This window comes from Rissa tridactyla, chromosome 4 (assembly GCF_028500815.1).
Source record: "Rissa tridactyla isolate bRisTri1 chromosome 4, bRisTri1.patW.cur.20221130, whole genome shotgun sequence".
Classification (NCBI taxonomy): Eukaryota; Metazoa; Chordata; class Aves; order Charadriiformes; family Laridae; genus Rissa; species Rissa tridactyla.
Window position 1 is genome coordinate 93412934 of NC_071469.1, and position 11226 is coordinate 93424159.

General features: G+C 66.2%; 1 protein-coding gene across 1 annotated transcript; it reads left to right on the plus strand.

Moving 5' to 3' along the window:
- The first annotated feature begins 1281 nt into the window (after window positions 1–1281).
- LOC128908666 (cadherin-1-like) lies at window positions 1282–10569 on the plus strand. Its single transcript, XM_054199313.1, has 16 exons — window positions 1282–1341; window positions 1436–1550; window positions 5330–5547; window positions 5657–5788; window positions 5877–6032; window positions 6107–6251; window positions 6383–6555; window positions 6936–7064; window positions 7181–7366; window positions 7459–7703; window positions 7815–7957; window positions 8066–8290; window positions 8540–8761; window positions 8842–8972; window positions 9248–9391; window positions 9534–10569. Exons 1-16 carry the CDS (start codon window positions 1282–1284, stop codon window positions 9744–9746), a joined length of 2637 nt encoding a protein of 878 aa, XP_054055288.1. The 3' UTR covers window positions 9747–10569.
- Window positions 10570–11226: the final 657 nt, after the last annotated feature.

Below are 11226 nucleotides of genomic sequence, written 5' to 3' on the forward strand. Positions count from 1 at the left end.
AAATGTATGAAATAAAGGTAGTGTGATGCTACGGATGAGGTTGAGGGGGTGCTGGTGTAAGTTTTAATAAAGAATGTGGTTTTTTTTTTAGATGCTCCAGCCTCTGCGTGGCTCTGTGCCCTGGGAGGGGTCCCTGGGGAGCTGCTGCCCACCCCAGGGGTTGGCGCTGACCCCAGCCCCAGTGTGGCCACCCCCATCCCCCCCACCACGTCCCCCTTGCCCGCTGCAGCGCCCAGCTGCTCCCTGCCCTGGCGTGGTACCTGCAGCATGGCCGCAGCATCGCCCATGTGGGGGGCAGTTCCCATGAACCCCTGGTAGCGGGGGGCTCCCCTGGGGTGGCCTTGTCCCCATGGGGTGCAGGTGGGCACAGACCGGGCACTGAGCCCCCCGGCCTATGCCCCGTGGGAGCGGCACCGGTGGCACTGGTGGGAAATCCCTCCCAGCCTCACAGCTCCCCCTCCCAGCCAGCACAGCCAGAGCCCTGCCTGCCTGCAGACCCCCAGGCTGCCAGCCGGTGCCCCCGGGGTGACCGTCGCCCCACGCGTGGCGGTGCTGGCACAGGCAGGCACAGCAGCCCCTGGCCCCAGTGTGACCCCGGCTTCCCCGTCCCCAGGCCCCTAAATAAATCCATTAATCAACTGGGCCAAGGGTTTTGCTGCTGTACGCGGGCAGGGGGCTGGCAGGGGCTGCCCGCTCCCCCCGCCGGGGGCTCAGCCCCAGGACGACCCCAGCACACGGTGCCTCCCACCGGCTCCGTGCTCAGCCCCGGCCGGACTCTGACCATCACCAGAGCCCCGGGAGCTGCGGGGTGGGGGGTGGCACCGGGGGTCCCCGGGGGTTTCTCCGTGCCGCGGGGCCACCCCCAGCTTTGCCGCGACGGAGGGGGATGAGGGGGGCGGTGCTGGAGGGGACGGGGCCGCAGCATCCTGGGGGGGGGGGGGGGGTGTCCCCGCAGAGCCGGGACCCGTGGGGTGGGTGCCCCCCGGCTCCTGCCACCCCTCGCACCCCCACGGCCCTGGACGGGCACCCCCGGAGCTCCCGCGCCCCGAGGGCTGCACGGCTGGAGCCGGGGGTACGGGGGTTCCTGGGGCCGGGGCGGGGAACCGCCTCCCGTCGGGACGGGACGGGACGGGACGGGACGGGGCGGGGCGGGGCGGGGCGGGGCCGTTCCCCCAGGGGGGGCCGGCACCTGCGGGGCGGGACCGGGACCGGACCCACCTGCGGCTCCGAGGCGGCAGCGCCCCGATCCCTCCGGCACCGTACCGGCACCGGCAGCCAGCCATGGGGCGGCGTGGGGGCTGCCCGGACCCGCTCTGCCTCTTCCTCCTCCTCCTGCTCCAGGTGAGCGACGGGGCGGCGGGACCCCGGGACCCTGCCCGGGACCCTGCCCGGGGCGGCGGGACCCGGGCCGGGACTCACCCCTCTCTCCGGGCAGGCCGGACACCGGCTGTGCGAGCAGGCAGTGCCGTGCCAGCCCGGCTTCACCGCGGAGACCTTCGCCCTCACCGTGCCGCAGGACAGCGTGGCGGCAGGACGGGCGCTGGGACGAGGTAAGGTGGCGGGGAGCCGCGGGGACGGGCTGGGTGCGTGGCACAGGGGTGGCCGTGGGGACGGAGCCGTGGCTGCAGGGACGGGCTGGGTGCGTGTCACTGGAGTTGGCGATGGGGGATGAAGCCATGGCTCCCAACTCCATGCCCATGTGGTGCCAGGGTGGCAATGGGGACAGTCTCTACCCTGCTCTGTGGGTGGCTGCGCAGACGGAGCCGTGGGGACGGTGGTGATGGTGCCATGGCCGATGGGACAGGCTCGGACACTGCCGCAGGTGGCACTGGGGTCAGAGCCATGGCTGTATGCCTGTGTCCAGCAGCGGTGCCGTCCTGAGGGGCCGGTGCAGCGCGGGCGCTAGTGCTCCCACCGCGGGATGATGGCGTCGCGGCGCGGGGGCAGCGGGTGCCTCTCCCCGGGGTGCGCCGGCGCGGGTGGCGCTGACTCAGGCGGCGCAGACCTGTTGGGGCTGGCAGGCCGGGGCGTGGGGCTGCGCAGGCGCCCATCTTGCCCCGCTCCTCGCCCACCCGCGGGGTCCCGGCACCCAGGGCTCATGGGAGGCGAACCCCTTTCGTAGCCATGGAGCCGAGCCCCCAGCGCGGCCTCGGTGGTGTCTCACCGTGCCAGCATGAAAGCCCCGTCCTGGCGTGGCGGGTGCTGGCACTGAGCCCTCCCTGCCTGGCCGTGGCAGGGGGACCTGCTGCCACCTTGGGGTGACCTGCACCCCCTGGTGCTGGGGGGCTGTGCAGTGGCTGGGCGCAGGCTCCTGGGGCAGCGCTTGGCCCCTCGCCATCTGCACCGGTTAATGGCTGACGGCAGTGCTGGCACCACGGTTTGCTGGGGGTGGTTCGAGCGGCCGCGGGCTGAGGGGTGCAGAGCACCAAGTGCCGCACTGGGGTGTCCCAAACCCCTCTGGCTCCGGAAGGGCTTCACCCCGGCTGCAGGTATCAAGCCAGGAGCCGGACCCTGCCCCACACCTCAGGAATTGCCTGTTCGTTAACTTTCTGGTTGATCATTAACGAAGACACACTGCTGCAGCAGCCTGTGTCCATTAGGGCCGTGCCCGATACCAGGGTGACGGGCAGCCCTGTGTCCTCGGCGTCTCCCTCCTGCGCAGGCCTGGCCTCCGCAGGTGGGACGTGCTGGAAATCCCCGTCTCAGCACCAGCACTTCCAGTTTCGGGTCGCAGAGGGAGACGGGGCGTGGGAGGAGGGAAGGGGACGGGCATCGGCCTCTGCCCCTATGGGCCGGGTGATGCCCGGCCATGCGGGTGGACGAGCACAGTGGGTGCTCACCGATGCTGGTCCCCGCGCCACACAGCACACCAAAGCCAGGCCATGGCTGATGAGCCGGCCTGTAATTAGGCTGGTTAGTTGAGCGCGGTGTTTTCCCTCCCAACAGGTCTGGACAGGCCCCGTGCGGCGCCTGGGACAGGGAGGCAAACACCTGCGTGGGGGCTGCGGCGTCCCCGGGGCTGGGATGGGACGGCTGGGCCCCAGGCCTGGGGGACGCGAGGGGGTCTGGGATGCTCCCCTGCCAGCCCTGGGTGGGGGAACCTCGAGAGTCTGAAGTCACGGTGAAACTCGGGTGACGTCAGTGGGTGCGCTGGCAGGACGTGCTGCTCACAGTGCCTTTGCCCTCGTTGCCCGTGGGGTGACGTGAACCCCCCCCGCCCCTCCCCGGCCACCGCCGCCACCGGCTTCCGCCCCGGCACAGTCGTGCTTGCACAACCCACGCAGAGCGGGCACCGCCGGGGTGGTGGCACCCAGCGCTGCCCGTGAGTCAGCCTGTGCCCAGCCCCGGCGAGACGCCGTGGGACGTGGGGTAGCACGAGGGACCGCCCTGGTCCCCATCCTGAGGAGGGGTCTTGTCCCCCCGCTCTGGCCGGCGGCTTGGTAATGCAGTGGGGTCTGGCTGTCCCAGTGCCCCATGAGTGGTGGGAAGGGGGGGATCCCCCCGAGGGACCCCTCCCAGCTCTCCTCACCTCCTGCTCTACTGCTCCTGGAGAGGAGAGCGGCCTCCTGGCTCCCAGCCCCAAGAGGGGAGGGCTGGGGACTGCGTTCCTTCAACCGAGGAGCCGGAAAAACAGGTTGTGCACGGCCGGGCGGGGAGGGGGGAAAGCAGGCACTGAGCACTGAGCACTCATTGCACCCAGCGTGGGGCTGGGGGCTGAGCACTGCCCACTCGCTGCACCTATCCAGCACGGTGCCAGGTCCCGGGTGCCGAGTGCTGTGTCTGCGCCCACAGGTGCCAGGGTGCCTCTCCTCGCTGCGGCAGCACCCGGCCTGCCCTGGCACGCTCCTGCCCAGCCGGCCCCACCGGCTCCCCGAATCCTCAGCTTTCATCCGGGGTGCTGCTGCTGCGGGGCCGGGCTGGGCTGGCACCGCACCGGCAGCTCCTCCCGGGCTGGGTCAGGGGCACCACGGCGGGCAGGGGGGCAGCCCCCAGCCCAGGGCTCGGCTATCGCTCCCCACCCTCCGTGCCACCGCCACCTCTGAATTCCTGGGCTGCACGCGGGCTGACGTAACCCCACTGGGCTCGGAACCAGCCCTGGCAGTGGCGGCAGCGGCCTTTTGCCCGGTGTTCGGGCATCCTGCGCTCCCTCCCACTCCGGGCACGTCGCCTTCCCACGGTGCAGCCCCGGCACCCACTCTGCGCGCTGCGGGTCACGCCGGGGCTGATGGCGGCTGCGCTGGCAGGGGCTCCATCCCGGGTGCCGCTGGCTCAAACAAACCATCTCCCAGACAAAGGGTGTTTGTTCGGGAGCTCTCGGCAGCGCGGCCCCGGCTCATGTGACGCCTGCTGACCGCCGTGGTGCCGCTCGGAGCCTCCCCCCGGGGCTGGCGGTGGTCCCTGCGTGCCGAGGCCAGCTTGTACCACACCCCAGCAGGGTGCCAGGCTGGTGACGCCACCACACCGTCTGCCCTGGTCTGCGGTGGGTGCCTGCCGTGCCTGGGCAGGCTGGGTTGGTGTCCCCCTCCTGCAGCCTGGGTTGTCCCTGCCGCAGATGCGTGGCTGTGGGCCGCAGCCATGTGAGGGCTCGGGGACACCCACGGGTCCCCAGGCACTGGGGCACCGTAACCCAGTGGCCTGCAGTGCCCTGTGGCGCCAGGGCCAGGCGCCAGCGTCCCCCTGGCCAGGGGACGGTGCCAGCGCAGGTGAGCGGGCGCTGCCCTTGTTTTTATTTGAAAAGCAGCCGGAGCAGCAGCACCCTCTGCCCACTGCCATGGGCATGGCAGCAGTGACGTGCCACACGTAGGGACACGCTGTGGCACAGGGGTGCACCGTGCATGGGGATGTGCCACACGGCAGGGATGTGCCACGCGTGGGGATGTGATGCGCACGGTGCCGTGCGCAGGGGGATGTGCCGTACGCGGTGCTATAGACGGGGATGTGCCGCACACAGCAGGGACGCACTGTGCTCAGCGCCATTTGCTCCATTGCCAGGAGCCAGCAGGGATCCCATGGCACAGCAGGTCGTGCCATGCCCGGTCCCACAGCACAGCCATGGCAGGGATGCGCCGTGTGTCATGCCGCACACCCTGCCCATGCTGGGATCCCAGCAGGGCATGCAGCACCGTGCGTCATGCAACCATGCTGCATCTGTGACCCCACGGTCCTTCTGAGACATGGCTACACTGTGTGTGCCCATGTCACACTGTCCTGCACCCTCGTGCCCTGCCGGCTGCCCATCCCACGGTGCCTGGTCGCCTGCCCTGCCCTCGCCGGCTCTCCCCCGAGCAGCACCGGTGGCCCCCTGCCCACCCGCTCTCCCTGTCCCCAGTGAGCTTTGCGGACTGCGGTGAGCAGCAGCGTGCCTTCTACCTCTCGGATGACACACGCTTCAAGGTGAGCAGGGATGGCGTCGTCTCTGCGACCCGGCCCCTGCAGCTCCAGCGGCGGGAGATCAGTTTCTCTGTCCACACCTGGGATGCCACAGGCAAGAAGCATTTGGCCAGGATGACCCTGCGCAGGCGGTGGCACCATCGCAATCAGCAGCAGGTAAAGCGCAGCCCCTCTCCCTGGGGTCAGCACAACCCCTCTCCATGGGGCAGAGCGCGCAGGGGGCTTCGCAAAGTACTGGCACCGAGCCAAGCCGCTCTTCCTGTAGGACGCGGCGCCCGACGTGCTGACCTTCCCCGAGCCTGGCCATGGCCTCCGGCGGCAGAAGAGAGACTGGGTCATCCCCCCCATCAACTGCCCTGAGAACGACCGGGGGCCCTTCCCCAAGAGGGTGGTCCAGGTACGTGGCCCTGCAGGGACGGGGCGCAGGGCAGGGGTGTCCCCGGAGTGCCAGGGCCCCTCTAACCCCCCCTCCGCCTCATCGCCAGATCAAATCCAACAAGGACAAGGAGACCAAGGTTTTCTACAGCATCACGGGGCAGGGGGCAGACAGCTACCCCGTGGGCGTCTTCACCATTGAGCGGGAGACGGGGTGGCTGCAAGTGACGAAGCCACTGGACCGGGAGGAGATCGACAGATACATTGTGAGTGGGGGGCCGGGATGGCGGGGGGGAGACAGTCCCCGGGGCTGTGTGTGGGCTGACGGTGCCCCTCGCAGCTCTTCTCCCACGCCGTGTCAGCCAACGGGCAGTCCGTGGAGGACCCCATGGAGATCATCATCACTGTGACGGACCAGAATGACAACCGGCCTGTCTTCACCAAGCAAGTCTTCATCGGATACATCGAGGAGAACGCGAAGCCGGGTGCGTGGGGGACCAGCAAGCTGGGGGCCCTGCAGCTGGGACCACGCAGAACCCCGAGGCAGAGCTGTGCCGGGGTGTCCAGTGGGTTTTGTCCCATGAGTAAAATCTCCCCTGCTTGTCCCTGTCCCCAGGCACGTCCGTGATGACCGTGAATGCCACGGACGCAGATGATGCGATCAGCATGAACAACGGCATCATCGGCTACTCCATCCTCAGTGAGGAGCCCAAGAGTGCACAACGGATGTTCACCATCGACCCGGTGAAGGGCATCATCAGCGTCATCGGCACAGGGCTGGACAGGGAGGTGGGTGCCTTTGCTGCGTCTCGGGGGACCATGTGGCAGCTCTGCAGTGGGACTTGCCATGGGGAGCCAGGGATGCTGGAGCCCTGGGGTCCAGCCAGTTAGAGGATTTGCTGTCTCTGGGTCACTGTCCCCTGCTCTGGGGGGGTCTGCAGCCCTGAGCCCATTGGAGACCTGTGCAGGGGACCCCAGCCCTGTCGAGCCCCGGGAGCAGGTGGACTGCCAGCCCTTTGGGTGGGCGGGCAGCAGGGGTGTCAGCAAGCGTCTGTGCCAGCAGGAAATGCTATGGCTGGAGGAGGGTGGAAGAGCAGGCAGGTGATGGCCTCGGAGGGGAACATCCCAGACCCTGTCTCTGCCCTAAACATGGTGATCTTGTCTTGCAGACCACTCCCAACTACACGCTGATCATCCAGGCTGCGGACCAGGAGGGCATTGGCCTGACCAACACTGCCACTGCCATTGTGGAAGTCACTGACGCTAATGACAACCCTCCCGTCTTCGACCCCAACATGGTATCCAAGCCACCTCCTGCGAGCCGCTGCCCTCTCTGGGCCGCTGTGGCATGAGCCCCCACACCTCGGGGTGCCTGGGACCATGTGGGTGACCGTCCCCATCCCATCTCTTGCAGTATGAGGGGACAGTGAACGAGAACGAAGTGGGGGTGGTGGTGACCCAGCTGCATGTGACAGACAAGGACATGCAGGGCTCCCCTGCCTGGCAAGCTGTCTACCGCATCAAAAGTGGGGACCCAGATGGTGACTTCAGCATCACCACTGACCCCAAAACCAACAATGGTATCCTGAAAACCGCCAAGGTGGGTCTTGCCACCACAGAGCTGCCCCAGCGCTGGCTGCCTCCCCACCAGCACCGGCACTACCCTGGCTCCAATCTCCTGTCCACCCCCAGGGCCTGGATTACGAGACCAAGAGCCGATACAACCTCGTGGTGACGGTGGAGAACGCCGTCCCCTTCACCGTGCCCCTGCCGCTCTCAACCGCCAGCGTCCTGGTGGTGGTTGGAGATATGAATGAAGCCCCCGTCTTCGTGCCCCCAGTGAAGAAGGTGGAGGTGATGGAGGACCTGCCGCAGGGGCACCAGGTCACCTCCTACACGGCCCAGGACCCTGACAAGGGTCAGAGGCAGAGAATCACGTGAGTGGGGGGGGCGGTGGTGGGGGGCCGTGCTGGGGTGCCTGAGGGTCTGCGCTGTGTCCATTGTGCCGTACGCCCCATCCTCCCCCGCTGACCCCTCGCTTGCCCCAGGTACCGCATGGGCAGTGACCCCGCGGGGTGGCTGGCCATTGACCCCGAGAATGGCATCGTCACGGCAACTCAGCCGCTGGACCGGGAGTCGGTGCACGCCATCAACAGCACCTACAAGGCCATCGTCCTGGCTGTGGACAATGGTGAGGAGCGCCCTGCCTTGCCCTTTGGGAAGGGGCTGCTGCTGCCCCCCCGGGCTGTTGGGGCTGGGACCCCCTCCCCAGGTGCCTTTCTAATCCTTGGTCCCACAGGGTCGCCGGATGCCACCGGCACGGGGACGCTGCTCCTCCTCCTCCAGGATGTGAATGACAATGGGCCCATGCCAGAGCCCCGGATTTTCGACATCTGCAGCCGTCAGCCTGAGGAGCAGACGCTGAACATTGTCGACAAGGACCTGCCCCCCAACACCTACCCCTTCCATGCAGCCCTGGAGCATGGCTCTGGCGCCAACTGGACCGTCAGGGTGACTGGACAAGGTAGGTGCCACCTGGTCTGTCCTGACCACCCGCCCTTGGCTTGGGGCGGTGGGGAGATGCCGAGAGGTGGCCAGATCCCAGCACCCCCCGTCTCTCTGCACTCCCCTGAGCACAGCTGGTCCTGGCCCCCGCCATGGGCACCGGGCGGGGGAGCTGCCATCCGGCAAAGCCCTGCACCGGTGCTAAGGGTGTCCCCAAACTGGGGAGCTGGGACCTGCCTGTGAGTCCAACCCCTCTCTCTGCTGCAAGACATGCTGGTGCTGAAACTGGTGAAGGAGCTGGAGCCAGGGGAGTACAGCATCTTCCTGAAGCTGACGGATGGCCAGGGCAAGGCGCAGGTGACACCAGTCAAAGCTCAGGTGTGTGACTGCGAAGGGCCAGCCAAAAACTGCGAGCGGCGAGCGTACATTGCCAGTGGCCTGGGTGTCCCTGCCATCCTGGGCATCCTGGGGGGCATCCTGGCACTTCTGAGTGAGTACCATGGGATGGGGATGGGATGGAGATGGGACCACCCTCACCCTGCTGCCCTGACACCGGTGCCCTCTGCTCAGTCCTGCTGCTGCTGCTCCTGCTCTTCGCCCGGCGGAGGACGGTGGTGAAGGAGCCGCTGCTCCCGCCTGAGGATGACATGAGGGACAACGTCTACCACTACGATGAGGAGGGTGGCGGCGAGGAGGACCAGGTGGGATTCCTGTGCCAGGACGGACGCTGCCCGTGGGGTCCCTGTGGCACCCTCCCTGTGGCGGGTAGTGTCCTTGTTCCCCAAGCCACAACGGATGCTTGGGGTGCACAAGGCTGCCGTAGACCCCCCTTCCCCCTGTAGCCCCCACTGTGGTCACCAGTGCCCGCGGTGCCCCTGGTCCTTCCTGCCCTGGGGTAGCCAGTGGCAGGTCCCAGTGTAGCGGTGCCCTCGGCATCCCTTGAGCATCACATCCTCATGTCTCTCCCACACGCCAGGACTATGATCTGAGCCAGCTGCACCGGGGCCTGGACGCCCGCCCGGAGGTGATCCGCAATGATGTGGCCCCCCCGCTGATGGCCGCCCCCCAGTACCGGCCCCGACCTGCCAACCCTGATGAGATCGGAAACTTCATCGATGAGGTGAGCCCTGACCCCACACTGTGCTCTGGGGTTGGACCGGGGAGAGAAGCCCCCATCCATGCAGGCACCATTGGGGGGTTCCCCAGCCAGTGGTGTCCCCAGCCTGGAGGGGACGGGTGCTGACCCCTCCTGCCCCCCCCAGAACCTGAAGGCGGCCGACACGGACCCCACGGCTCCCCCCTACGACTCCCTGCTGGTGTTCGACTACGAGGGCAGCGGCTCGGAGGCCACCTCGCTCAGCTCCCTCAACTCCTCTGCCTCCGACTGCGACCAGGACTACGACTACCTCAACGACTGGGGCAGCCGCTTCAAGAAGCTGGCAGACCTCTATGGCGGCGGGGAGGAGGATGACTAGGACCCCCCTTCGGCCCCAGCCCGGCTGGCAGCCGCCCGTTGCAGGCAGCTCACCTCATTTCACCCCACTGGACTCATGTCGGTCTTGGCCTGTTGAGCAGGCGAACAGCACTCCTCCAACACCCCTCAACCTGCTGCCCACATCCCCCTCGATCAACGCGGGGGAAGCTCAGGGTCACGGGGGCTTGGGGGTGTTTTCTGGGGAGCCTGTGTGTTTCCCAGCACCCCTCAGCTCCAGGCAGGGCATGGAGATATTCAGTCCCTTCCCCATCCCGGAGCCGAGACTGTGCGGGGCAGGATCAGCTCCTCATCCCCGGTGGGGAGAGCCCCCACCACCACCTCCCTGCCTTTGCTGTGGGGGGAAAAATGGTTTCTCTGGCGCTCTCCGAAATACCTCGTGCTCCCAGCCCTGATACAACCACCAACCTGGCGCCAGAGAAGCAGTGCAGCCCCGGCACCACACCTCTGCCGGAGCAGGGCCAAGTGATCCATAAATGCAGACCAAAGATATGCTGTCATGTACTATATGTGAGGGAATTATATTTGATAGCATACTTACAGGCAGATTTCTATTTTTCTGTATCCCAGATTATGATATGATTTCCTTCTGTGTCACGCCAGGTTTAATTATTGTGCAGTCAATGAAAGGCGCTTTCAGAAATCGAACGGCTTTACTGAAATTCTGAACTCTGTTTAGCTGTTGTCACGGTTTGTATTTTTTTATCATGGGAAAAGGGTCTGATGCAGGCTGGGAAGCCAGCAGCGGTCTAGTATTAATTGATTGTATGGTTTTTATATAAAATTGAAATAATAAATTGTTTTAAGAAAACCAAAAGCCCTTTTCTCTGTGTACAGTTCCGCTGGTGGTCGCCGTCTGTGCTCGGAGACAGGTCTGCCCCATGGAGAGCTGTTCCTCGGGGCGGCATCGCTGCTGCTGCTGCCTCTTTGGAACTGGAGCGGATCTGTATCCAAAGCACGTGTTTTCTCATCACCAGGGCCTGTGAGGAGGCCGGGCTGCAGCTAACAGCAGGTCAGGGCTTTGTCTTGGGCGCGCGGAGTCTGCCTGGGCAGGCCCTGGGGAAAGGAGCAGGACAGAAAACAGGGCTTGTGCCTTATGGCGGTGGCAGTGTGCGCGCGGTGCCTGGTCCACGCCAGAGATCTCTGATGTTTGTCCAACCCTGTAATGGCCGTGACCCCTTTCAGAGGCCCTGCCCCATAAGGAAACACGGAAGGATAACACACCTCACAGTGCTTGAAGGCTTTTGCATGCGCAGCAGCCTCGGAGGCTGGCAAAGGATTTGCAGTCGTCCTGCCTTCTTACAGCCCTGGACAGGCAAGTTGCTAATTTACGTGCTTTGCAACACACACACAAGCTGTTTATTGCAAAGGTAGGTCTGGCCACTGACCTGAGTGCAGGCAGTAACGCCCACCTTGCACACCTCCACATGCTGATTACGATATGGAGAGGCGCTTAGGGTCTC